The 26,926-nt window shown below is 33.2% G+C and overlaps 2 protein-coding genes across 2 annotated transcripts; one reads left to right on the forward strand and one right to left on the reverse strand.

Moving 5' to 3' along the window:
• The first annotated feature begins 8,174 nt into the window (after window positions 1-8,174).
• On the forward strand, window positions 8,175-11,318 carry LOC126698173 (uncharacterized). Its single transcript, XM_050395197.1, has 3 exons — window positions 8,175-8,395; window positions 8,748-9,232; window positions 10,696-11,318. Exons 1-3 carry the CDS (start codon window positions 8,207-8,209, stop codon window positions 11,138-11,140), a joined length of 1,119 nt encoding a protein of 372 aa, XP_050251154.1. The 5' UTR covers window positions 8,175-8,206; the 3' UTR covers window positions 11,141-11,318.
• A 1,021-nt stretch (window positions 11,319-12,339) lies between these two features.
• Window positions 12,340-23,991, reverse strand: LOC126698172 (aldehyde dehydrogenase family 3 member H1). Its single transcript, XM_050395196.1, has 10 exons — window positions 23,543-23,991; window positions 21,525-21,593; window positions 21,312-21,408; window positions 20,992-21,198; window positions 15,931-16,046; window positions 15,700-15,804; window positions 15,441-15,613; window positions 15,251-15,341; window positions 14,535-14,684; window positions 12,340-12,738 (listed from the first exon to the last, which is right to left on the reverse strand). The coding sequence occupies exons 1-10, from the start codon at window positions 23,765-23,767 to the stop codon at window positions 12,499-12,501; spliced, it is 1,473 nt and encodes a 490-aa protein (XP_050251153.1). The 5' UTR covers window positions 23,768-23,991; the 3' UTR covers window positions 12,340-12,498.
• Window positions 23,992-26,926: the final 2,935 nt, after the last annotated feature.

Consider the following 26,926-nt stretch of genomic DNA (forward strand, 5'->3'; position numbering starts at 1 on the left):
GGGAAACGTAAAATCCACTCTGTAGTTGCCAAACCCCTATCCAGAAGAATCCAAGTGTTTTGGTCACCTGGTCTACGATTGCACCAAGTGAAAGGTTACCCATTAAAACCAAGATCCTTCAGCCTACAGTAATCCAAAGCATCCCTGAAACCCTACATTTGTCTCTTCAGTCTATCCAACCAACCCTGTTTCTCATTCGCAAACAAAATTTCATTGAAGTCACTCATACACACCCAAGGCAACGAGGAGCAGTGGCTCAAAGCTCGAAGGAGAGCCCAGGAGTTTTCCCGACTAGCTGTATCAGGATCTCCATAGAAACCCGTGAAACGCCAAGTGTCATCCACTCCTTGGTTAATAATAACATCAATGTGGCAATCAGAGAAAGTTTGAACATCCACAGCAATCTCAGACTTCCAGTACAGAACGAGGCCACCACTTGTATTGACATGTGGAACAAAGAAAAGATTAGTAAAGTGAATCTTTCTACCAACTCTTTCCAAAGTAGATTTATCAACTTACTAAAGGCTTCTTAGGCAACCGAATTCATCTCCATCCAGTGGGAAAAAAATTTTAAAAAAATATATACACACACAATCCATCAATCTATAAATAAATAAATAAATGACAAAACTTAGGTACAATATCTTAGGTACTGTTCCTTATGTTCCCCTCTTAAGATTCAGTCACGTGGCTACTTAACTAAAAAATACACTTTCATCCTATGAGAAAAAATCTACAAAGCAAAATTTTAAAAGGGGAACCTAAGAAATATTACCTAAGTACTATACCTAAATCTTGCTTAATAACAAATACATAAACTGTCAAGTTGATCATGTTCATGGCAAATAGTGATAGGTTGAATGTACTTCCATCCCATGAGAAAAAATCCACATAGCAGAATCTTAAAAGGGGAACCTAAAGAACAGTACCTAAGTACTGTACCTAAATTTTGCTCAATAATAAATACATAAACTGTCGAGTTGATCATGTTCATGGCAAATAGTGATAGGTTGAATGCATACCCCTAATATTGTTAATGATTCTAGTTTTTTTTTTTAATTTACTAATAGCGGCCATCTTATTTTGGATCTTTTCCAACGTATATTGTGCTTTCTTTCTTTTTTCGGCTGGAAAATATGTTTTATTAACAAAAAGAGGGATTACTAAAGACTACTCAGGCAACCCAATCCATCTCCAACCAGTGGGAAAAACCTAGCCTGGGATCGAGGCGATGGGCTGGGCTTGAGGGGCTTCCAAAAATAAACTGATGAAAGAGGCATCCCAAAAAAAGTATCATTTGTGGCACACAAATACTGAGGCAAACAAATTTTATTTACCCATGGTCTGCATATATTATAGGAAAAAGTGTCTTTCGTGATTTTTTTTTTTTTTTTTGAGAATAAACGACAGAAGTGTCTTTCATGTTAGTACTAGTTTATGAGATACCTTTGGTACTTGTATGCTTATTTAATAATGTTATGCCTCAGTCCGTTCTTTATGATTCAAACAATTGAGATGATATTCAGCAAAAAAAAACAATTGAGATGATTATTTTCAAGGTTAATACATGATTTTTTGTCTGGATAAACAATATGGACAATATGCAGGAATGGATCCAGAATTTCATCTTTAGGAGGTAAAAGCATGAAAAAAGAATCACCATTTTAAGAATGAAAACAAAGGATTCAACAATAAATTAATACATAAAAAAAAAAAAAAAAAAAGTGTTAACAAAAATATAAGTAAAATAAAAGATAAAATAATTTTTTAAAATATATTTCAACTTAATTATCCATCATCTTTTAAATTCCAAAAATCATCAATAATTGATTTTGTACAAAATTTCACATTAATTTATGTTGACTCTAAAGTCAAGTTCTACCCTAAATTCTCTACTCTAAACAAGATTATTTTATTCTTATAACTAAAATTAGTAAATTAACTCAAAACTTAAAAGTAAAGAAAAGGTAAGGAAAGAACATATTTTCTAATTAAAATTTAACCATTTTGTTGGGGAGAAAATTGATTTCTTAGTAAGATCAATTCAAAAATATTCAATTTTTCATAACTAATTCTAAAGAGAGAGTGTGCATGTGTGAACGGATGGGACGAGTGCCTTTTTCCCAACCAATAACATGGGTAATATTGAGAAACTATAGATACTGGCGGTCTATGCACGAGTTGACAATCCATTTTGAGGTGGTTAAGAGCATTCATATTCGATTTTGCATTTCTTCTTTCTAAATTTTCTTTTTTTAAATCTCATTTCTTCTTCCTCTTTTTTATTTTTTATTTTATTATTTAGCTATCCACTTTAATAATACACCATACACCTTACTCTTCATTTTATAATACATCTTATTAAAATAATCTAAAATCTCTTTTTTATGTAATTTTCTTTTACACAGAACCAATGAACTACAACTCAAAACTCAGCACCCACCCCAGCCACTTAACAATGTAGCATTTACCCCAACCACTTAACAAAGCAGCACCTGCTACAGCCATAACAACGCCATGTCCAAGCTTCAATCAACCACTCACGCCCAAATCGGCGACCTTAGCGCTTAATGACCACTCAAGCTCAGCATTGTTGACTTCTGGCCTACTTGATACGATGCCCACCAATGGGCTCATGAGAGAGAGAGAGAATTGAAATTAAAAAAAAAAAAAAAAAAAAAACTAGAGAGAGACAAATGATTTATATGAGCTACAATACTCATGTATCTTTTGAGAGTACTATAGTTGTGTGTCCTTTTTTGACAGTTCCCAGGCCCAATACTGATAAGGGATCCTGAACCACCAAAAGGGGTTAATGGATGTTGGTTGGATTGGGCTTGGCTCACCACGACTCTCTTGGGCCGTTATACGAACCAATCTATGCACAAGACAAGTGAACTCCACAACATGTGTACATCTATATATATATATATATATATTGGTTGAGCAAATAATAAGGAACAACAAATACACAATGTAAAGTAAAACAATAAAGGACAATGATTATGGATCCCTCAAAGAAGATTGTATTTCATTAAGTCAAGTCCTAGAGTACATTAGGTCCTACTTTATAAGGATACTCCACAAGGCTCAATAAAACTCAAAAATCACAGATTTGAGCAATTCCACTTAGGCTCTCAAGACTTGCAAAGTTTGAGTTTCTTTTAATCCGAGTGGCTCCTCAAATATTTTCTATTGGACCTTTTACAATGCCTCTTTTCTTTTAATAAACTTAGCTAATAGCTTAAGGAAAACTTAAGACTCTTTTTGGTATTTTTCTCTCTTGATTACATGTCCTAATCCCCCCTCTCCATCTCAGGCTCACCCCTTTTATAGTGTCCTTTGAAGGCTCTTTAAATTAAAATTTTATCTCTTGATTCTTCTAGGTACCTAAGCCATTAATTTGTCTGAAATATTGGTGACCGGTCCTTTCCTTATTTCCTCTTATTTCACCTTCCTGGGAACTAACAGCTAAAATTTCATCTACTGACTTTCCACTTGTAGGAGCTCCTTTGGGTAAACCCAAACTCCTTTTGAGGTCAATACTTCTTATTCTTCTTCCAAGGCCTTTAAAGGGACACTTCAAAGGCCTTGAGACCTTGATGTTGACTTCTCACAATTTGGCCCTTTTTCTGGAAATGGACGGATTCCTTCTTGCAAATGGTGTGCTTGAAAAGGTTTTTGATCACCTTCCTCTTATTCCACATCCTCTGCCTTACCTAAGGTTCCTTGGTCCTTCTCATTAGGTATTGATCCTGAAGCCGTCATTTGTCCTCGTCGTTGCCTTCTGGATCATAAGGACTTGACCTGGACATGACCTCCTTCGTTTCTTGTGCCTTTCTAAAATACGCATGCCTTGTTCCCAAACCATCTCTTGAGCTATCCACATCCTATTCAACATCCTCTAGCCCCTCTTGAGGATCTACTCTTTGGGATTGGAAGACCCATGTACGATCTAAGCCCGGATCCTCTCCTTTCCCAAGCTTCTTTGCTCTTTTATTCTTCCTTTTCATACTGGGCCTTCTTGGTTCATCATGTGTTCTTTGTCTTATTGGGCCGAGTTTCCCTTCCTTTTAGGGTCCAAGCCTTCTCTTCTTTTTCCCAAGAGCTGGGCTGTCTTCATGTCCATGGGCCTGGCTTCTCGTCACATTTTGGACCTCAACAATAGCTTTTTGCAAAATAAATAGGTGCGGGAGTTATTTTATTGGTCATTTTCAAACTCCATTTTGAATTTTTTTTTTTAAAGGAAAATTCTAGTGTAGTTTTATTCAATAATAGAAAGATCAAAGACAACCAAACAAGAAATGTATGGAGGAACGGACTCCATCTAGACTAACAAAGGAAAAGACAACTTAACTCTCCTGGCTAAGACATGGGCTACTAAGTTGCCATGCCTCCTAATATGAGAGAAGGAATAAGTTTTTATTGAACTCACGATAGACACTGAGTCTTTTACAATATGGCCAATAGAAGACAATGAGAAATCTATTGTAGAGAGAGCCTTGCATACAACTATCAGGTATTACAATATAACCATTTTGAAGAGCTGGATGTGCATGTTCTAACTTCTAACCCTTTCAATATAGTAACACTACTTAGGTTTAGATTTTATTAATTTAAAAGTATTATTTTAGGGAGGGTTTATAGGTGTGGGCCAATTAGCCATTTCTATTTTTTATAGTTTCTTTGAGCCAACTTAATTCTTGAAAAAGAGATAAGTGTAACTCCTAAAAATTTAAACTTCAAATTTAACTATATATTATAAAAATAGAAAATAAAAATAAAAATAATGGCTCCAGTGGTCCCTAAATAGTTTCATCTTTAACAATATGTTGAATAGAGTTATGAATGAATCAAGTCGTTTATAAACAGTTCAGGCTTGACTTGATAAAAAAGTTTGTTTATGTTTGTTTGTTTATAAACAACTAAACAAGCCAAGCATGAGCCTTAGTTTTAGACTTGTTTAATAAACAAATTGAGCCAAGCAAAAAAAAAAATGAAAAACAAATGTTTGAATAGGCTTGCCGTTGTGAACAATAGGAGTTGATAAAAAATAAGTCAAGCCTATGCTCGTTTATTGGCTTAGTAAAAAGCTTGATATGAGCTTAAAAAATAAACTCATACATTACTAAATCTTTAATTAAGTGCGAATTTGGATCATTCATCCAAACCAAATGAGCTTAATGATGTATTTGTGTTGGATGTCGGTCTCAAGAGCTTGATATTGAGCTTGATCTTAAGTTTGAGCTTGACTCAAGTTGAGCTAAGCAAAACTCAAGTTTTAGGACTTTCTGATGAGCTTAAGTTTGAACATTGTTTGTAGGCTTGGTTCAAGCTTCCGTCAAGTGAACATTTTAATTTTTTGATTTTAAACATTCAATACTCAACTATGTTCAGCTTGTTTCAACCCTACATTGTTGGAGGTATCTACCTATTGATTTTTTTTTTTTTTATTACATATAGAGAATCTTTCTACTTCAATTATACACGATTTATTGGGGTTGTCGGTCTAGGGATGGCCAAATCCATTGGGTAATGGTTACCTAGCCTGACCCAACCTGAAATTGTCAAGTATTACTTGATATGTCAAGTGGTAAAGAGAATCGGGCCAGATTTTTCCCAAAACCCAAAATTATCTAGTTGAGTTTGGGTATTATCCGAATTTGACCCTTATTATTAAAAATTTAAAAAATAAAATTGAAGCTTGAAAAAAAATACCTAATTGATTCAAGTTATATAATTTGATTGCCTTGGAGTGGCATTTGAACCTATAATTTTAATTTTAACCTCTTAACAAATAGACAAATAGTTCATCCTTTATATGAGAGAGAGAGTATTATGACTAAAACTTGAAGCACAAAAATATACCCTGCAATTATGAGTTGACTAAAGTTAGTTAATGGAAAATAAATAAAAATAAATGTGAGCCATGTTACCAATATAGGCTATTTACTATCAATTGATTTTCATAGCATTATGACCCCATTAAAATGATGTTCAATTGCTATATACTGTATATTGATATTTGTTATGAGAGATACTACGTCTACAACATTTTTAACATTTTTACAACATTTTTACAACAAATCACAGGTGGTTAGTTGTTATTAGTTTAAATTTGAAACTAACACTAAAATTACTTTTTTACCCTAACAATAACAATCAATAACAACCTGCCACTTAGGATTTGTTGTAAAAATGTTATAAAAATATTGTAAACTTATCATTTCTCTTTCCTTATTATGGGGTTTGTTTTCAAATGAATCCTTAATTTGGAAATTGTTATTTAGAAATTAAATTCAATAAGAATGTGGTGTAAAATCTAAGTTTTACCTCTCTAATCCTAACATGCCACATTATCATATTACATATTAAATAATATGCACAATCACACTCAATCCATTATAATATATATTTGAAAATCCAACTTAAATATGAGTTTATTTAGATGTTATTATGTGTAATAGGATGTATTGAGTTTTAAGTAAAAAATTGATGTCCCCCTCAAAAAAAAAAAGAAAAAAAAGGTAAAAAGTTGTTGTGACAATCTCTTATTTGATGGTGTAAAAAATGAGTTTTACACCCCATCCTTACCAAATTCGAACACTATTATTTATACTACGATGTATTACCAAGATTAACAAGTCAACTATCAAATTTATATTCAAAGTTGTTTACCAAGTCTCCTTCGTGATTTTCCATATATTATTGCACATAATTTTTTTTTTTTTTTTTTTTAAAGAAAACAATACGTAAACACTAAACATTCAAAGTTGCTAAAAACTAATTAACGTGATTTTAAATTTACCATAACTGTTGACAACTACAGTTTGTTTTGGTAGGAACAATTAAAAGGCCCAAAAAGAGAAAGTGAATTTCCATTTAAAATGGAGTCTTATTTGTGGGTCAACTTTTGGTAATAGAATAATAGTAATTGGCTATCAAGTATTTGATTTTAATTTGAACAATAAAAAACTAATGTCAATGTAAAATCGAGTGGATTCCAGTTAGTTCAACTTGTAAATTCTTTTCCTAATAAAAAAAAAAAAAAAACTTGTAAAATCTTTGATGTTTAAATAAGAGATCTAACATTTAATCCCCTTCTAGATCAAAAACTGATTGGTGTCTTAGTTTAAAGATAAAAATCACAATCATCAAAAATAAAAATAAAAAAGAACTTAAAATATAAAAAAAAAAAAAGGCAAAAAAAAAAAAAAAAACGAGTTCAGTTATCCATGAGTAAAAATCAAGTACAAGTATTTAATAGGTATCGGGATTTGGGTGGGTAAAAGTTTCGGGTTGGATATATCCAACAAACAAACATTGATCAAACAAGTGTAACCCAAATAATCAGCAAGAATTGAAAATAAAGAAAAGTTTAGGAAGCTAATTACCAACGGGTTGAAATCAACGGTCACTAACAGCTCTCAAACGCGAGACAAGATAAAAGTTGTGACACGTGTGATATAAATAAGACCCAAGTTTACATTAGGCTCTGTATCTTAAGATATCTAAGGAGGTTCGTAATAGTTTATAAACACGAAAATGTGCTCACCCCTAACAATACAAGACTCACAACAAAAGTCAAAGTGGTTGGAAAACACCTACACCAACATCAATGTCCCTAGAGTAGGCTTGTGTTATTATTATTATTTTAATAACATTATGATGATTTTTTGCCTCATCTATTGATGTGTTGACGCATTTGTTTGCCAGTATAAAAATTATAGGCTTTATGGGCATCCACGGAATCCATTACATGGCACAAATGGTAGTGAAAAAATTTCAGGTTTCAGTTTTTATTTGACCAATACTTACGGTAGTCAATGTGAGATATATTTGTAGAATGATTAGAGGTAGCTAGGGAATGATTGTCCACGGACCGGGCTAGAATATGATAGTCACCAGAAAATAAATTTCTGCATGCTAAAAATACAAATGATCACAGAACCATTTTGATATTAGGTTTCTCCACAAGAGAGCCATTTAGATATACATTACACTGTGAATCATAGCTTTACACGACATAAATGTTAATAATTATCGATGGCTGATGGAAAAAATTGTGAATTTTTGCACATCAGATCCCTGCCCCTAAATAAAAGAATGATGATTAAAACATAAAAATAAGACAACCTCTACATCTTTTTTTAAAACAGACTGTGCTAAAAAAAGGCCTTATAAAACGCTTCTTGTTTGGTTTACCATGCATTCTTGTGTGGATATGGTCATACTCTTCCCTCCCTCTCTAATGGTGGATCTTCCTCAAGTTTTCGGCTTAACCTCCTTTCGAAACCTCTGTAAATTTTACAAATCTCTTATCAAAAAATGGTCTCGAAGCAAAAATTTATCTGCAAATGAATCCCAAGTTGAACCCGATTTAGAAGCTCAAAAGGTATGCATTTAGCAAAAGAAAACTTTTACTTTCATAATTCTCAATTTTTTGCAAGATTGTCTAATAAGAACAGGTCATAGCACAATACAAAATCCTAAAATTTACATTTCCTTGGATAAATATTAACTCTCAATTGTATTGACCAAGATATTACCGAAAATAATTTAAATTGTGAAGTAAATCAATATTTAGAGAGATGTTGGTTTTTCTTTTTGTCCCAAAAAAAAATTGTTGTATGTTATAATTATCACATGAAACATATATTCATGCATGGCAAATTTTTTTTTTTTTAAATGTCTCTCATGCATTCATGTATCTTTTTCCATTGTATCATGTGAACTTTCATTTTCAGGACCATGCAGTCGATAATAGACTAGAGGAAGAGTCTATGAATGGAGACCACAATCATAGACACAAAGGAGAGGGCTTGGGAGGAAATGGCAGTACCACTAGTCATAGGGGTTCCCACAAGCATAGAAGCTCTGACAATGGCTTTTCTTCCACACCTTCTCCTTCCTCAAGAAGTGCAAGCCGAAAGAGTAACTCTAACACCCCAATAAAAAGTAATCTTTTTAGAAGCTCGAGCAAGAAAAGCACACAATCAATGCCTTCTTCTACACATATGGGTCGCAAAGGCAAAGACTCAACACCCTCTCCTTCTGTCCTATCAAGAAATACAAGTCGCAGCTCTAACTCCTCACGCATCATGTATTCAAACTCATCTGGGATGTTAAAACCCCCACCAATCGAGAAGAAGCTCGAGTGCACGCTTGAGGAGTTGTGCTATGGAAGCACCAGGAAGGTCAAGATCACAAGAGAAATCGTTACAGACACCGGGTTTGTAACCATGCTTGTTTATTTATATATTTCTTTTGAATAAATTCAATAATTACAACAACAGAAGGGAGATTTTAATTCCTTACGTTTCTTTTAGAAACACTAGCTAGGAGGTGCTAATTGAAATACAGCCTCTTGGCGTTCCAATTCTATTGTGTCAAGTATTATTATGATCAGTATTTCTCAATATTGCAATGACCTGTTATATGGTAAACCTAGGATAGGAATGGTCTTCAAAAAGTAGTCAAAATTAACCAAACCTTAATTTGTTGAAGTCACACCAAATGTTATGAGATTTCTGAATACCTGCAAATTTAGAAGCTTCCTAACCGTCTAGTTTCTGCCCATCAGCCTTCTTAGTTCTTCCATATAACTTACACTTTTGCTTATTCTAAGTTTGATTTTAATCCCCCAAATTCAAAAGTTCCATTGATTCCTCAAATATTTAACAGATGACAATTTAGTTTTTTTCGTTAATCTTCCGTTCAATTTTTTTTGTTGGCGTGGCTAATAGCATGCTTAATAGACTGCTAAAATGGCTAATTTATACATTTGATATTTGTGATATGAGGTAAGTTTGATTTTGATCCCTCAAATATTCAATTTTTGGTTACATGAATGCCCCAATTTTCTTTCTTTTCTTCCTTTTCTTTCTCTCATTTCATTTCAAGATCTTTCTTCTTTCTCTCTTCCTTCCTTTCTTCTGTAGCTACAGGCCACATCTCCTATAAGCACCCCAAACCATATTCACTTGCTTCAGGTGGGACTCAATGGCAGGGGATGAATGGGATGTTCCCAAATATATTCCCTTGTTAGGTACCCCTGAACCTATAGACCATATATGCTCAGCTGGACCTTAGCACCGAATAGCCCCTTACACATATCGATTGATGTGGACCATGTGGTCTCTCTTGTGTCAAGATATCTTTCTTGAAAGCAAAAGTCTGATTGATAATCTTTTATTTAAGGTTGTATTAAATAAAGAAGAATGTGACTAGAGGTTGGAGAAGAATTGATAGAGGAAGTTCTTTACCATCTTTTAAATATTCAAGGGAACTAAATCAAATTTATCTTGTATTTAGGGATAAAAATATAATGTTTGAGGGATCAAAATCAAGCGTATATTATATTTTAGAGACCAAAAACATAATTTATCTTAATTAATACAATCTTACTTGTCTATTGTGGTAGAAATAGAAACAAAAGTTCATATTCTTCTAGCTTTCTTTATTAATTTTTTATGTTTATGAGTGAGTTTGGGCTAAGGAGAAGAGGGTTTTTTTTTTTATTATTAAGATTTGAGACCTAAACATCTCCATTAGAAAATCAAAAAGTGTAAGTTGAGTTACATGGTAGGAGGAAGGATTCTTCAAGTTCTATCAATATGTTTAGAAAATTATAAAGTATATATGTGCAAGTCGTTGCTTGAAATAGGTCAAAACTAAAAAAACTTTTCTTGGCAGGCAAATAACTCACGAAGAGGAATTGCTATCGATAAAAGTGAAGCCAGGATGGAAAAAAGGAACGAAGATCACATTCGAAGGAATGGGAAACGAAAGACCTGGGGCTCTTCCAGCAGACATAACTTTTGTGATTGCAGAGAAACGACACTCCATGTTTAGAAGAGAAGGCGACGATTTGGAGTTAGCCGTAAGGATCCCCTTAATAAAGGCACTTACAGGCTGCAAACTCTCTATCCCTCTATTGGGTGGGGAGAAGATGTCAATGACAATTGATGATATCATATACCCTGGCTATGAAAAGATCATTGCTGGCAAGGGCATGCCAAACCCCAAAGACCATGGAAAGAGAGGAGACCTCAAAATTACATTCCTAGTTGACTTTCCAAAAGAACTAACAGATGAACAACGATCTGATATTCTTAGTATTCTACAGGATTCTTCTTGATCAATCATTTATAGTTTTTTCCCTATAGGAATCAAGGATCATGTTTGCCTTCATATGTTTTGTTTAAACAGTTATTTTCATGAGATATAGGTTGGCCATCAAGTATACCTCATTGTAAAATATACCTAGAAGCTTGACAATGTAATCATCCAATAAACACTAGATGTTCAGTTTTGCATCTCCCTGAGCCAAACTGGTGCTTGGTTAAAGAATTTGAGCGTTTTAATTTGAACTGAATTACAATTCTGACGACAGAAATGTTCCTTTTATTTTTGGCCCAACAACAGAATTTTGTATCTTGAGAAATTAGTGTACCAAATTTGCAGTTAAAAGTTGTAGAGCCTTTTACATCTCTTTTTTGATGAACGAGCCTTTTACATCTCAAAGCAAAAAGGTTCAGCATGAAGCATTCATACCACTTGGAAGGTCAAGGTCCAAAATTGTCCCCAAAAAATAAAGAAAAAAAAAGTCCACAATGGGTTGGATTTTTTCCATATGATATAAATCAAAATATTAAATTCAAGTTGACCAGGTCAAAGAAATTCCCGAGAACATTTTTGGAAGAAGAAACAAATTGTGTGTGGAAACTGGAGAAAGGAGCCACACTAGGGCCCAAGGGAGGACCTAGCCCTCGGAGTTGCAGAAATTATTTATTTTTAGATAGATTAAGGCCTAGTTCAATATGAAACTTGACACTCCCTCCATAGATCAGCCCAAACAACCGCAGTTCAGAGTCTTCAGACCTCTCATAACTTAAAATCCTAGCTCCGCGATGAGAGAGAGAGAGAGTTCTGCATTTTAACATTGAAGAGCTCTCAAATTAATATGACTGGCAAGATTTTTATTTTATTTTATCAACATTGGTCAAAACACATGCACGTTTTGGTGGCCATAACTTCAACAGGAATTCGAACCTATAATAGCTGAGAACTGGAACAGATTATCTACAAAGAGAGCGACACTTCCAACTATCACTGAATATTTTTCAAACTACTCGTTTCAACTACGATCTTGGAAGTCCATTTTCATGATATTCCATCCGACCAAATATTTACATCAAATTTACAAAACTAAATTAAGACAAGTAAAACATATGATTAATACTCTCTCTGTTTTGGATGATTATTTAATACAACTTTTTCATAATATTTTCTACATTAATCCAACCCCACTAACAAGGAAATTACGTTTCCTATAAAGAAATCAAACAGTGCTGAATATTTTCATGTCATAATCAATCAATCTTGTACAAATTAAAATAAGGGAAAAAAATTTTATCTGTACTGAATTGAGTACCTTCAAAATACAAAGAAAGACAGAATGAAACGTACATTAAGCAAAGCCACATCAATTATCTTTTAATTCTTTGAAAATCCGATCAGAGCACAGATCACACCAAGTATACTACCACTCATTAGAGCCTTCATAAATTTTAGCTTCCCATTTGTGTATGGTGGATACCTCACAGGTGCATCACCTGCAAAACTTCGATACAAAACTCCCTTCTTATGGCTAAAAGCATCAAAAGAGAATTTCCCATGGTAGGCACCCATTCCACTCTCCTGAACTCCTCCAAATGGAAGAGCGTCAACCGCAAGCTGCGCCATCAAATATGTATTTATATGTTCAGGTCCTAAAGATATTTGGAAAATGCAAAGAAGTTTATCTGTACATATAAGAACACCACATGTTTCTACTTGTTAATTGACATGTATGCCAATGTTGATTTTGACTAAGACAACCAGAAATATTATGGGGAAATGACCCGTGACATATATAAGCTCAAACCTTGCATCTCAATCTTGAGAGGCACATCAGTATCCACATGTGGCCCAAAATGACAAATTAAAGTGACTTGTTTCTATTGCAATTCAAACCTAAAACTCAAAGAAATCCACATTTTTCTTTGACACTGTTTAGGAGACTAAGACAAGACAATTCTATCTTCTTCTTTTTTCTTTTTTTTCCTTTTTTACTCTTCGCTTTTGCAAGATGTGACCAATGGGCAATGGCCAAGCCCCACCACATATCTTTCAGGTCACGATACTACTCTTTTATATCAGGCAATAGTAAAAAAAAAACATACAAGTCTCTTCCTTAATTGCTCTATATTTATTTTCCTCAAATTTTTTTAATCTCCATATTGCTAAATTTTTTATTGATTTCCTTTTGTTTAAGGGGGGAATATATATATATATATATATATATAATTCTTAATTCTCATTCATATTTGATTTCATTCAAAATAATGTAATTACTTCAATATATCAAGCTAAATTCATGATTTGTTAAATTTGATCATATTAAATCTAACTAATATTACCAAGAACTAGGATGATTTACTATTAATCCTTGTTATAATTTAAGTATGTCTAAATTGAGAACTATTGACACCTTATTTATACAAAAGATGTTGACAATTTAGAAGGCAAAATATCTTTGGATTCTACTGCAGAGACTTCCAACTCCCCAAAAATGTCATAAGAATCTCTGAGTACAAGTTTTTTGTAGATAATTTGGTTGTTTATATTGAAAAGAAAATTGCTACAAAGTTTAGTACAAATTTGATACTTTATTATTTTAGCTCTCTAAAATAGTATTACATAGCTACAGTTTTTTAACTAGAGATATTTAGTTTTCATATTTTCATTTCCTTTTATACCTACATAATTCCTCCATGATAAATTTACAAAGATAAGTATATAATATCTTTTACCTAAGTTTCTCACATATTTATTTTTTTTGATAAGTGGGTTTCTCACATATTTATTAAACTTGATATACATTTTTCGTTATAACTTAAATCTACTGATTTATAAATACTTTATTTAAATCTTGAGCAATGTTTATAAATTTGTATTCTATTATATAACGTAATATATAGTATGTAAAAAAAAAAAAATTATCATTATATTTTAATCGCAACCCCCCCCCCCCCCCCAAAAAAGAAAGGCTCTGCCAATGACTACAGTTTCTATATCTTTCTACCATGCAACTTTTCTCCTCCTCATACTTATCCATGTTTTTTAGAACTGAAAAATCAATTGAGTTGTAATGATTAGTGAAGATCTGCCAATACTTCTTGGCCTTCCAAAAAGACACTCACCCAAAGAATTTCTTGAATTAAGAACCATTTTCAACACAACTTTTTTTAGCAAAACCTATATTTGGCACAATGGAGATTATCTTTAAAAATGTTCAACGTAGATATGCAACCGCTGAGACCTAATGAAGTAACAATTTCACAAGAAATCTCATGTCCAGCAGCAGGCCTGAGGTTTCACATTAACTAATCACTCACAATATCACTTTTTCTATATGTATATGTGCATGGAAAATTGTGCATGCAAGTGTTTGCTACTAGATTCTAAAAGTTAAAGGAAAGAAGAATTACATGTATGACAGTGTCATTGATGAGCAATCCCCCTGCAGAGACAGCCATTACAAACTGCTCCTTGAGCTTCTTGTTGTCGGTAAATAAATATGCAGCAAGGGGCTTTGTTCCAGAATTTATAACATCAAAGCTGTTTTCAACTTTTTCAACCTGTTCCAAGCAAAATATATATATATCATTCTTGATCTCACCATATTTCATAAAGAAAAGTTCAGAGATAGCTTACTGAGTTCAAATACCTACTCATTAGCAAATTACTACAATGACTGATCTCTGCCTTTTATTAATGCTATTATTACATCAGAAATGCAAAAACAGATTGCTTCCTCATAAATCAGCTAACTTTAAGAACATGGCGTATGCAGCTTAAACTATTTTCATTAACTAACCTTTCTGGGACAACAGTTATGACACTGTCACATTTTCTATTATCTTAGAAGAAACTACTAGTTTAGAAGAGGGAGCATTGCTCTGAATTCGAAACCAAATAATGTTGGTGATACATAAAGTCAATTATGTCACTCCTGTCCAGCTTGAAGAGAAACACATGCACTATTATTGCAAGAGTTACTTGAAATTAAGTTCAATTCTTCAGTATTTCTTTTTCTTTTTCTTTTTTTGGATAAATTCTATGCTTCAATATTTCTTTAAAATGCATCCCAAGGAAACAACAGATCTTTAAGCCATATCTCAATGTAATCAATCTTGGTTCCTACCGTGAAAATGGGTAGCAAGGGTCCAAAAATCTCTTCATTCATTATCAAAGAGTCCTGTGGGACATCCAGCAAGATGGTGGGAGCAATCTTCCTGTGGTTGGAGGAAAGAAGCATCAACAGTATGAAAGGCCCATTGCACTTAGCAAAACTATACTAATGAAACAACAGGAAAATACACAGTGCCACTCACAATTTTGCTTTATCCCTTTCACCTCCATGGACAATCTTGCCAGAAACCTTATCCTCATCCAAGAGCTTGGTCAAGCGAGCAAAGTGGTTTGAGTTCACAATGCGGGACAGGTCTCTTGACTCCAATTGATTCTTCCCATAAAAACCCTCCAGTTCATGTTTCAATGCATCTACCTGGAAAATTAGAGGCATTAGAGGAAAACTAAATATGTATGAACCAATAAAGTAGTGTATCTAATGGCATATGTTGGAAAAATTACCAACTTCAGAGCAACATCTTTTGTTGTTAAAATGTAATCGACAGCAACGCAGGTTTGTCCATTATTACATCCCCACTTACCCGCAACTATCCTTCTAGCTGCAACCTAGGAAAGACAAATACAAATAAGTTAGCATGTGAAAAACAAAATGGCAGTCAAGTTGCCATTATTAACAGTGAGGATAAGGGATATGAAAAAAATCAGGCTATGCAAGAATTAATAATGCTTTACTTTTAAATTGATGCTCGAGTCAACAACAGCTGGGCATTTTCCTCCAAGTTCTAAAAGAACTGGTGTAAGGTGCTTTGCAGCAGCTGCCATCACAATCCGTCCAACTCTACCATTACCTGCAAAATCAAGGATTACTTGAGTAGAAGTACAAAAGGATTCACACCATTCAACATTCAGAACCTAAACCATCCAAAAAACAAAAACTTTTAGCTGCAAAAGGTTTCTTCCACTAGAAAATAGTGAATTTCATTTCCCATGACAACACAATGATTATCCTAAACGTGCTACAAATGTTCATTTGAGACACACTCAAGGTGTCATTCTCTTCTCTTTTTCTTTTTTGTTAAGTAATTGTACCATCAATAGTGGGGCAAAATTTAGTCAAATAGATTTCATCCTTGCTCAAAAAACTGATAGTAGATGTTGTAAAGATTGTAAGTGATACCAAATGAGAGCAAACCACTCTACATAAATTAGTGGTATCATATATTTGTAAAGATGGAAAATAAGAGATATTAAACAAAGAAACCCAATAATTAGTTGATGTGGTTTGAATGGAGAGAAACAATGTGTTTAAAAATAAAAAGTTCAAAGAAGGAAAGTAGGATCTATACGAATACGTTGATAAGATGTGGAATGAAATGGCTAGTTGTAATAAAAGTGTAGCTAAAGAAGTACTTGGAGAATCTGAAGGATGTGGGCAACTAACTAAGATGACTTGGTGGTGCAATAAGGAGGTTCAAGCAACAGTTAACTTAAAGAGAGAAAGTGGCTAGTTGTAGTTGTAGACACAACGCCACTTATGAATTAAGTGACAAAGAGGGAAGCCAAAAAAGTTGTCCAAGAGGCTAAATTTTAGACTTATGATGAATTATATGGCAAGTTGGGGACATAGAATGGAGAAAATAATATTTAGAAACATGCGAGACAAATAACTAAAAGAAAGAGAGAGACTTGAACTGAATCAAATGCATTAAAGATGAAGATCAAATAGTTTTAGTAAAGGAAGAGGAGATTACAGAGAGATTGAAAGGTTATTTTGATTAGATAAACTTTTTAATTGAAGCAATGCAGGAGATTGGAGTGAATTGAGAAACCCAATTGAGGATAGAAACCATAAGCTTATTCCAAGAATTAGGATGACAGAGCTACAATGTTGGTAAAAGCATCAAGCGCACTTAAGCACATAGACCTCTTAGAGCCTAGGCACAAAGCGCAAGCCTGATTGAAATAAAGTGCAGAGTTTTTAAATATAATACATCATAACTTCTAATAGAAATATTTGTAACATATAATTAAAAATAATAATAACTCAAAATTTGTATATTTTACCTCTTAGGTAAGTGCAATTCTATAATGTTTGCAAGTTCAAATTTTACCGAAGTTATTTCAATTCTTAAAATTTTTATAGTAAATTGAAAACAATTATCAATGGTCAATATCATAATAATCTAGTCATAGAAAATTTAAACATAACATTTTATATAATTTCCTGTGCTTTATAAAAAGTAAATAATCATGATAGTTATGATCAAATGATGTATATGGTTCAATCAACATACATCAAAAAGTCAAAGACAAAAAAGCACAAGAATTGTAAATTAACCTTGTTCGTATCTTATGACATATAATAAAAAAAATTATGTGTAATACAACACCCCAAGGATAGTGGTTGTGTAATAAATCATTGGTCTATGTCGATTCTTTAAAATCAAGCAATTAATTTTGATGATCCATATCTTTTTTAGAAATAAAATAAAAAACTGTGCCTATGCATGCTCTGTGCTTCTTCAAAATGCTCCAAAAAAGCATGCCTAAAGCGAGCTTCATTAAATGAGCTTTTTTTTGGCCTATTGAAGTGTTGAGAGCTTGGGGCTTTGAGGTTTGAGCTTAAGTGTGCATAAAGTTCACTTTTGACAACATTGCCGAGGTAGATGATGCATTGAGGATGAAAACATGGAAACTCTTGAGACATGATGAAATTCCCATTTAAGTTTGTAAGTGTTTGGATGATGTGGGAGTATGATGGTTAAAAAGATTTTTTATTATTATTATAAGAATTTAAGTGTTAACATAATGCCTAATGAGTGAGGGGGAACACTAATACTTTTTTACAAGAACAAGGGAGATGTTCAAAAATGTACAAATTACTGTGGAATTAAGTTTGAGTCTACTATGAAACTTTAGGAAAGAGTGATTGAATATAGGTAAAGACACCAAACAACAATATTGGGGAATTAATTTGGTTTCAATGTTTCATGTCAGGGAGATCTACAATGGAAGTTATTTTAAGTTATTTTCTTACCTAGACGACTAATGGAAATATATAGAGAACCCCCGTAAAGAATTCCATATGGTTTTTATTGACCTAGAGAAAGTAGGGCACCTAAGTGGTGGGATTTTTTTTTTTTTTTTTTTTTTTTGTGGTTTGAGTTGCCCTAAAGTATTAAGCTAATTAAGAATATGAATCACGGAGATGTAACTAGTGTAAAAATAAGTTGAGGCATCACAAGTGAGTTTCCTATCACCATAGGTTTGTATCAAGGATTAACATTAAGTCCAAATAACTTTGCACTAATGACGGATGAGCTCAAAAGATCAATTCAATATGAAGCCCCTTGGTATATGCTTTTTGTAGAAATATAATTTTAGTGGATGAGACTAGATATGTAATTAATTTCAAGTTAAAATTTTTTGGAGAAATGCTTTAGTGTTTAAAGGCTTTCCTTTAAGTAGGATAAAACAAAGTACATGAGATGTAAGTCCAGTAAAAGTAGAAACAAAGATGAAAGGTTGTAAAACTCTATGGTTAAGAGATACCAAAGAGAGAGAGCTTTTGGTATCTTGGATCAATAATTCATAAGGATTGAGAGATTGAAAATGATGTAAATCATAGGATAAGAGTAAGGTGGGTGAAAAAGATAAAGTTGAGAAACACGTATGGAAAATATTTGGTTGTTAAGTAGCATATTCATAAAATAAGTGTAATTGACATGAAAATGTTAAGATGGATAAGTAGAAATAGAAGGAAATATAGGATTCAAGATGAGAAAACTCACTTAAAGATAAGGATGACCCCTATTGATGAAAGATGGAAAGAAAGTTGTTTAAGATGGTTTGGTCTTGTGCAAAGGAGAGAGAGATTACTACACCAGTGAGGAAAAGTGAGTTGGGTCAAGTTGAATGAATGAATGAAAATATGTAGAGGGAGACCTAAAATAGCATTAGTAGAGGTAGTAGAAAATGACATGTCAATTAAAGAAATAACTGAGAATATAACTTCATATTGAATAGAATGGCCAAAAATATATATATGGTCAAGTCAAATGCACGAACACGAATACGGACACAGGTACGGATACAAGTACAATACAATGAAACAAGCAATATTTGAAAAATTATAACATAATACAGCAAATAGGACACTGTTACAACATGGATACAACACCCCAAATGAAGTGTATGTACTTCCTACCATGATTAGTATGTTAAGAACTCATAACCGATCCTAAAATGTTGGGACTAAGGCATGGTTTTTGTTGCTTTGTTAAGTGATTGTCATACAATAAGCCTACCAGTTAGAGATTGGTAAATCGATAGCACATATAGGCATAGCAACACCACCAAAATTGAAAAAGAAAACATACAGGATGGTTGGTTTACATCACATCCATACTACAATAGTTCAAGATTAGCCTGCCCCAATTAATTAAACATTCATAAGGAGTTCCTCTACCCCAAATACAAGTTGTTGACCTTAGCCATTAATGATTACAATATGTTATGTCTGAAAAGTAAATCAAAAGAGCAGAATCATTGCACCAAATATTCTATTTAGACAACACATCATCTCCTTATCAAATAGGATCCCCGCAAAAAAATTAGTCAAACTACCTTCTCTTAAGAGAAAATATGCCATTCAACCCACCAAGTGAAACTAGAACTCCTACCAATTTCCAACCTCCATATAAAAAGTTTCTTCATATTTAATCAACTCTTCACTGGGGAAGGAACAGTGACGATTGACATTAGATATGTAGCCAGAAAAGGTATTCATAATAGAAGCTAATCAGGCTATTTTACCACCCTCAAACAGATGGACCTATTCAACCGTGCCAATTTTTCTTGGAATGAAAATTTCTAAAATAAACACTGCCTTGGTTTGCAAGCCATAAAAGATGGAGAAATCTACAGAGTAAGCATCCCAGTATAAATTCTAGAAGGCTAGCCTCACCAATTCATCTATCAGCACAATCTCACTCTTCCCTAAACTACCCATTCTTGCTGAAATGGCCTTAAAACCCTGTAGAACACATTAAAGGCTTTAGAGTTGATCCCTCAACAAAAGCGTGTGCCATTTGGTAATGATAATTAACGTACCGCCTTATCTCTCACCTGTGTCAATCTCAAAGCTAACACCTTTACTACGTTAGCAGCTTTTCAGTTATAGGCCATAGATATTCCATCACCACCTTTAAGTATTTTTTGTTCCTAAAATTTTCAGGGTTCATCAGGTACTTGCATTCATGCACACACATTGAGAGTTTTCCATATTAGGGTGGGTAATATGAGTTTATTCGACCATGCCAGCAAGTCAGCGTTTTAATCTTTTTCAACTTTTTTCCACCCCATGCCCACAACAGCTTCAACCAGCACTAACTCAAATATTCCCAATAGTGGTTTGGTAGTTGCACATTAACATCCAAACCATTACCAATCCATGCTCCCTTATTCCAAATGTTTTTCTAAACCAGAAGCATAAAGAACCAAATTTGAGGTGGACTCCAAAACATCCTGTAACATGAGGTATTCATAACCAAAGGGTTGGCTTTAAACTTCAAAAAAATTGCAACCTAGGGCTAAAAAAGTTCATTTTCACACTTGCATTAAAAAATATATTTTTTCCATCATTATGTACTCTTTTCAGATCTGTATAATGCACACACAAGGAGAATACTGCAAAATAATTTTTATATAAAGAAATATCAATTGATCAAATTATTCAAGATTTTAAGACTATTCTAGAAGAAAAAGGCAAATGAATGACAAATGACTAAGAACCTGTATAACATATTTTGTCCCACTTTTGCTCCAGTAGTGCAGTTGTTTCAGCAACAGCCCCCTCAACAACCCTTACCAAAGAGTTATCCAAATATTCTCCGACTAATTTTGCAATCAATGACGATGTGGCTGGAGCAACTTCTGATGGTTTTACAACAACTGCATTACCAGCTGCAATAGCTCCAACAACTGGATCGATTGACAACACTGGAAAAGATAAAACAATAATTATTATCATAAATGGAGAAATTTAGACTGACAAATAATTTGTATGTTCAGCTCTGAAATTTATAAAAAATGCTAACAAGGATTGAACATACAGAAAGGATAATTCCATGGTGAAATGACCAAAACAACACCCAGAGGTTCTGACACTATTTCAGCTGATGAAGGAAATGAGGTTAATGAAGTTTTAACCTGAAGTAGAGGCAAAAAAAAAATAGTTAATAAATAACCCCGAATAATTAGTGTCATGAAAATATTGTACATATAAAATTTCATTCAGTGGTCAGGATCTGAAAAAAAAAAATTACCTTTTCTGGCTTCATCCAATGTTTTAATTTCTTAATTGCCAATGTGCATGCATTCTTTAACATAGATATCTGCATAAGAAGCCAAAGAAATCGTATTTGGAGGAAAGGTGATTTATTTCCTACAGAATTTCAATACAATATGTACATAATGCACAAGAACCATAAGAAGGCTAAATAATTTTTATTTTCCTATTTAAAATACTAATTGGTCACCCAAAGATATTTATTAAATTGGCAACAGAAAACCACAAAAAGATCTGCTACTCTGTTACATAACAATGATACACTCACAGACTATTTGCCCCCAAAAAATGATACACAAAGAGACAGGCATCCATACACATCACTAAATAAAAATGTTTACAATGACAGCAGTAATTCCCAGCATTTAAAAAAAATGTCATGACAATGAATTATTCAGTTCTCTGGATTATATCTTCAGTAAGTTTTTTCTATAACCTTGACAATGCAAATGGAAAATCTCATCTTTAGCCTCAATACCGATTCCAAACTTATCAACTCTAGTTTAAAAGAAATGATGAATTCTATAGGGGTTCCTAAACTCAAAAGTTTATAGAGTTACATGGAATTCTTGTTTAAATTGAACATGCATAACCCTAAAACCAAAAATTGAACACATCTTTTCAAAACATTGACTCAAAGTGGCTGCAATTTCAAATGGTAAAGCAATATATCATGTATTCACGAACAACAATACAAATCATTATTCTTCAACTGTTCTTGAAACTTCCATATTTTAACCAACTCTGTTCTAATGAATTTGCCAACACCAAATTTTGAAATGGGCCCCCAACTTTCTATGTGATTCCCTAATTAATTACAAATGACTCTTAGCATCAAAAACCATTTGACTTCTTTCTGCAACAGGCATAGCTTCCCCATTCCCTAATTCACTCATCTATTCCCAAACTAGCACTTATAACTTCTAAAGCAATTGGGTCTAAGTATTCATCTCGTATCAAACTTCTATCTTGTCCCCAAGTTATTATATTTTGAGATCATTTTCATAGTTTTTTTTTTTTTTTTTTTTTTTTGGATAAGTAACAAAATTTATTAGCACCAGAAAAACATCCTTGTACACCGGCAGTGTACATAGGGAGGAGTACAATCAATCTCTCAAATTACAACGCTCAAGCATATCTAATAAAGAATGGAGGGGAGGAGATATTCATAGTTATAACATGACTAAAGAGTTTTAAAGAATATTCTTGTGACAATGAATATGGAAACCTGAGACCTTTCCATTTGCCCCAAGCGACATATCAGTATCTCTTTCAAGATGAATTGAAAGGATTGCCAACTAAAAAGTCATGGGTAGCTATTCATGTGTGCCATTAATGCTCCTAAGTCCTACCACCCCACCCATACCCGTAACCATTTCATGTGCGCCATAAAAGGAGCCAAGTCCTATCAATTCCACAAAAGTGTCCTCCTAATCCCATTTTATCTGGGCCCTTATAGATTTAAAGAACACACCTATCAAATTTATATCAAAAGTGAAGACTGTCCAAAAAAAAGGGAATTAGTAGCTGATAACAAATCAATGAAAGTAAGAATTAGAACCCCTTAAACTGAACATATGGATCATGCTAAAAAAATTTATTTAAAAAAAAAAAAAAAAAAACCCAGAATGATAAATCAATATCAGAGTGATAGAGTGATAGAAACATGTCCTCCACTTGAAATTTTGACAGCTGCCAGTTCCAATCAGTACAATAAATTCTACAATCATTTTTATAGACTTATTGCAGACCTAACATCTTTAAATTTTCTTACAGATGAACTGAACCTTAAAAAAATATAAAAAAAATCCAAAGTTTAAAGTAAGTCTGCAACGAAAATCAATAAACAAATATATAAAAAAATCCCAGTTGACAAAAATCAATATCAAAAGACACTACAAAACAACATAGTAAAAGCAGAATCCAAACTCAACCACAAACAATAAACAGAGGAAACATAAAACGAACAGGGCATTCATGGAATCATGAAACAACCTCGTAGATTGAGGACTCGAGCTCGGGCTTGGCGAGGTCAGAGTGAAGAGCTTTGACGATATCTTGTTCACGATCCTCAGACATCTTGAGAATGTTTTTCAACTGCGTCACTCTCCACTCATAGCTCCGACTCTTTCCACTCAGAAACTCATCTCTCAACTCCTTCACCATCGACGACGCTGCTTCCGAGTCAAACACCTCCATTTGTTTCTCCACAGACCCCATTTCCAATTCCTCTCTCTCTCTCTCTCTCTCTCTCTCTCTTTCTGATTTTTGGTTTTTTTCTTCTTGTGTCTGTGTATATGTAATGTATATATCAAAATATACGTTATGTATTGTAGCGATAATGGACGGAGAAAGAGAAGAGAGAGCTGGATGTGAATGTGAGATAAAATTTAAAAAATAAGCAAACGAAAACAAAAGCTTTTGGAATAAACGAATAATTTGAGTGGCAGAAAGAGAGAGACTGTGAACTATTTATATAGGTTTTTTACTTTGTTTTGTCTTTTTTGGAGTGCGTGTTTTTGACGTAATGTGTACAAGCGCGTTGGGGTTATGTGCTGGGTGGTTCTTAACTTGTGCTTGTATCTTTCCTGGTTGATTGGGTATTTCATGGCAAACTTTGAACTGCGTTTGGATGTCATTTTCAAGTTGACAATGGGTTTTAATATTATTGGTTTTTATGATTATTTGGATAACTTTCTTCTTCTTCTTTTTTTATGTTTTTTACTCTCTCTTTTTTTTTTTTTGCATAATATGTTTTGGGCATTGTCTGTACTATTTCCTTTTTAGCTCTTTTGAGTCTTGGACCTTACTACATTAACATGGTCATGTTAGCTCAAAAATATACATTAGGGTGGCATTTGGGTATTGCATTTATTGTATTGCGTTTTCTGTGTTTTTTTTTTTTTCCCTAGACATGCGTCTGGCACTGTTCATTATCCATAAACAGTGATTTTAGACTTATGAACAGTGCCAAACGCGTGAACAATAACTTTTTTATTATTTTTTTATTGTTTTCAGCAAAATAAACGGTATCCAAACAGACCCTAGATGTTCATGTTAGGCCTTGATTGCTTGAGAATGCCAAAACAAGAAGATAAAAAACTATTCAAAATGTGTTGTAGTTGCCTATAAGAGGACATTCATTTCATACAATTAAGAGTATTGTAGCTCAATTGGCACATTTTAATGTTTTCAAAACTGGCATCTGGCACTCAAATTTCCCGCCCTTCAACTACCAATGTATCAACCAAAAAAAAAAAAAAAGAGTAAGATTTCATTTGTTTTCCTATTTAACTAACTTATATATAATATCTATTTATAACCTATATCTATATATCTATAAAAGCTTAATTTTTCATTTGCATAATTAAAATATCATTGAATCATTAGGAATTCTCTTTATTTAGTGTAGCACATCATCAAACATTTACAATTATATCAAAGTATTAATCCATTATCATGTGAAAATGAGTAAGTGCATTTACCACAATGCACCTTTAGCGCAATGGTCATTTTACAAGTACAAGTGTTTATGAAGTGTGGAGGGCAAAGGTCGAGATTCATATTTTCAAGAGGGAATTTCACACGCATATACACTTAAATTAGGCAATAGTAGAATTTATGTCATGTATAAATAAATTAAATAAAAGAAGAAGAAGTGTAAATGCATTTATTTTTAAGCAGTAATTATTTGTGTCCAGTGAATTTATATGGTTCTCTCTCTCGTTAAAGAGCATCCGCCATTTTGCAACAAATTTTTTTGAAGTGAAGTGCAATACATCTCGTATATACAAGTTATAACAATGCATATTTATCGGATAAATTGTGAGTCCAAATCTTCTGTCTCATCAATTATACTCCACTTTATACTCCACCAATAAAATTTGGACAACTAACCTCTCTCATTCAATAAAATAACACTGACTTTAACACTCACGTTACTAAAACGTTAACGTTAAAATTCCTTTCTTTTTTTTTTTTTTTTTTTTTCTTCCGCAGCATTATTTCTTCTCTGTTCCGGCTTTTGGTTTCTTTTTTTTTTTTTTTCTCTTCTCCATGTGGTTTGTCTCTTGCCACAGCTTTTGGGATTGATTTGGACTCTTCTCCTATTTTGTCTCATTGTAATCCTTTCTCCCAAAATCAAAATCAGGATTTTGCTTTTGTTTTTATATGCCACAGAGGTCCTATTCTCCTATAGGTGCAGATTTGTTTCAACTTTTGAGAGGCTCCTACTGCAACAAGCAACCTACAAGACTTGTACGTATTGTTCAGTCACAAGGTAAGTCCTCTTCTTTTGGTTTAATGTAAATAAATTTCTTTTTTTAATTTATTTTAGGATTTATAACAACTTTCTTATACTTGTGTGAGTTTGTGTCTAACGTGTGTGTATATATATATATATATATATGTTGTTTATTAAAAAAAATAACTATGTTGTTTTTGTTTTGTGGAAACCAATAGAAGCAGATGAACACTTGAAGATGAAGTGAGGATGTGTCTGTAACCGGGGCGAAGTGAGGATGAAGATGAACACTGAGACGTCAACCACATAGAGAAGAGAAAAAAAAAAGCCTTGAAAGCCTTGAAGGTTGCTTGTTTCAGCAGAAGTCTCTTAAAAGTTGAAACAAATCTGCACTGGACAAAAGGAACCTCTGTGGCATACAAAAACAAAAGCAAAAGCCGGAAACACTTTGGGAGAAAGGAATATAATGAGACAATAGAGGGAAGAGTCCAAATCAAAAACAAAAGCTACGGCAAGACACAAAACTCAAAAGAGTTCTTGTTGACTCAAACCACATGGATAAGAGAAAAAAAAGAAACCAAAAGCCGGAACAGGGAAGAAATAAAGTTGCAGAAGAAAAAAAAGAAAAAAAAAAATTTAACGTTAACATTTTAGTAACATGAGTGTTAAAGTGAGAGTTATCTTATTTAATAAAAGAGGTTAGTTGTTCAAATTTTATTGATGGAGCATGAAATGGAGCATAATTGATGAGACAGAAGATTTGGACTCAAAAGTGTGGATCAATAAGTATTTAATGTAGCCTTCTTTTGTTAACCAAAAAAAAAAAAAAATGTAGTCTTCTTTTTAACCATTATATCTCTTGCAGACCTTTTTTTTTATTTATTTTTTTAATACAAGATAGAATTTCTACTCTATTCTAATCTAAGTGTATATATGTGTAAAGTTTCTTTCTAGAGACTTGAACCCCGACCCTTATCCCCACACCCCACAAGTATTTATACTTGTAGAGTGACTACCATACCAAGGGTGCACAGTGGTTTCTTACATACCTATAATGTAAAAGATGTGTATTTTTGCAAAGTTACACATGTCATGTATAACTTGAACCTATCTCGAAATAAAATAAGATTGACTAT

The sequence above is a fragment of the Quercus robur genome, chromosome 9, assembly GCF_932294415.1.
Source record: "Quercus robur chromosome 9, dhQueRobu3.1, whole genome shotgun sequence".
NCBI lineage: Eukaryota > Viridiplantae > Streptophyta > Magnoliopsida > Fagales > Fagaceae > Quercus > Quercus robur.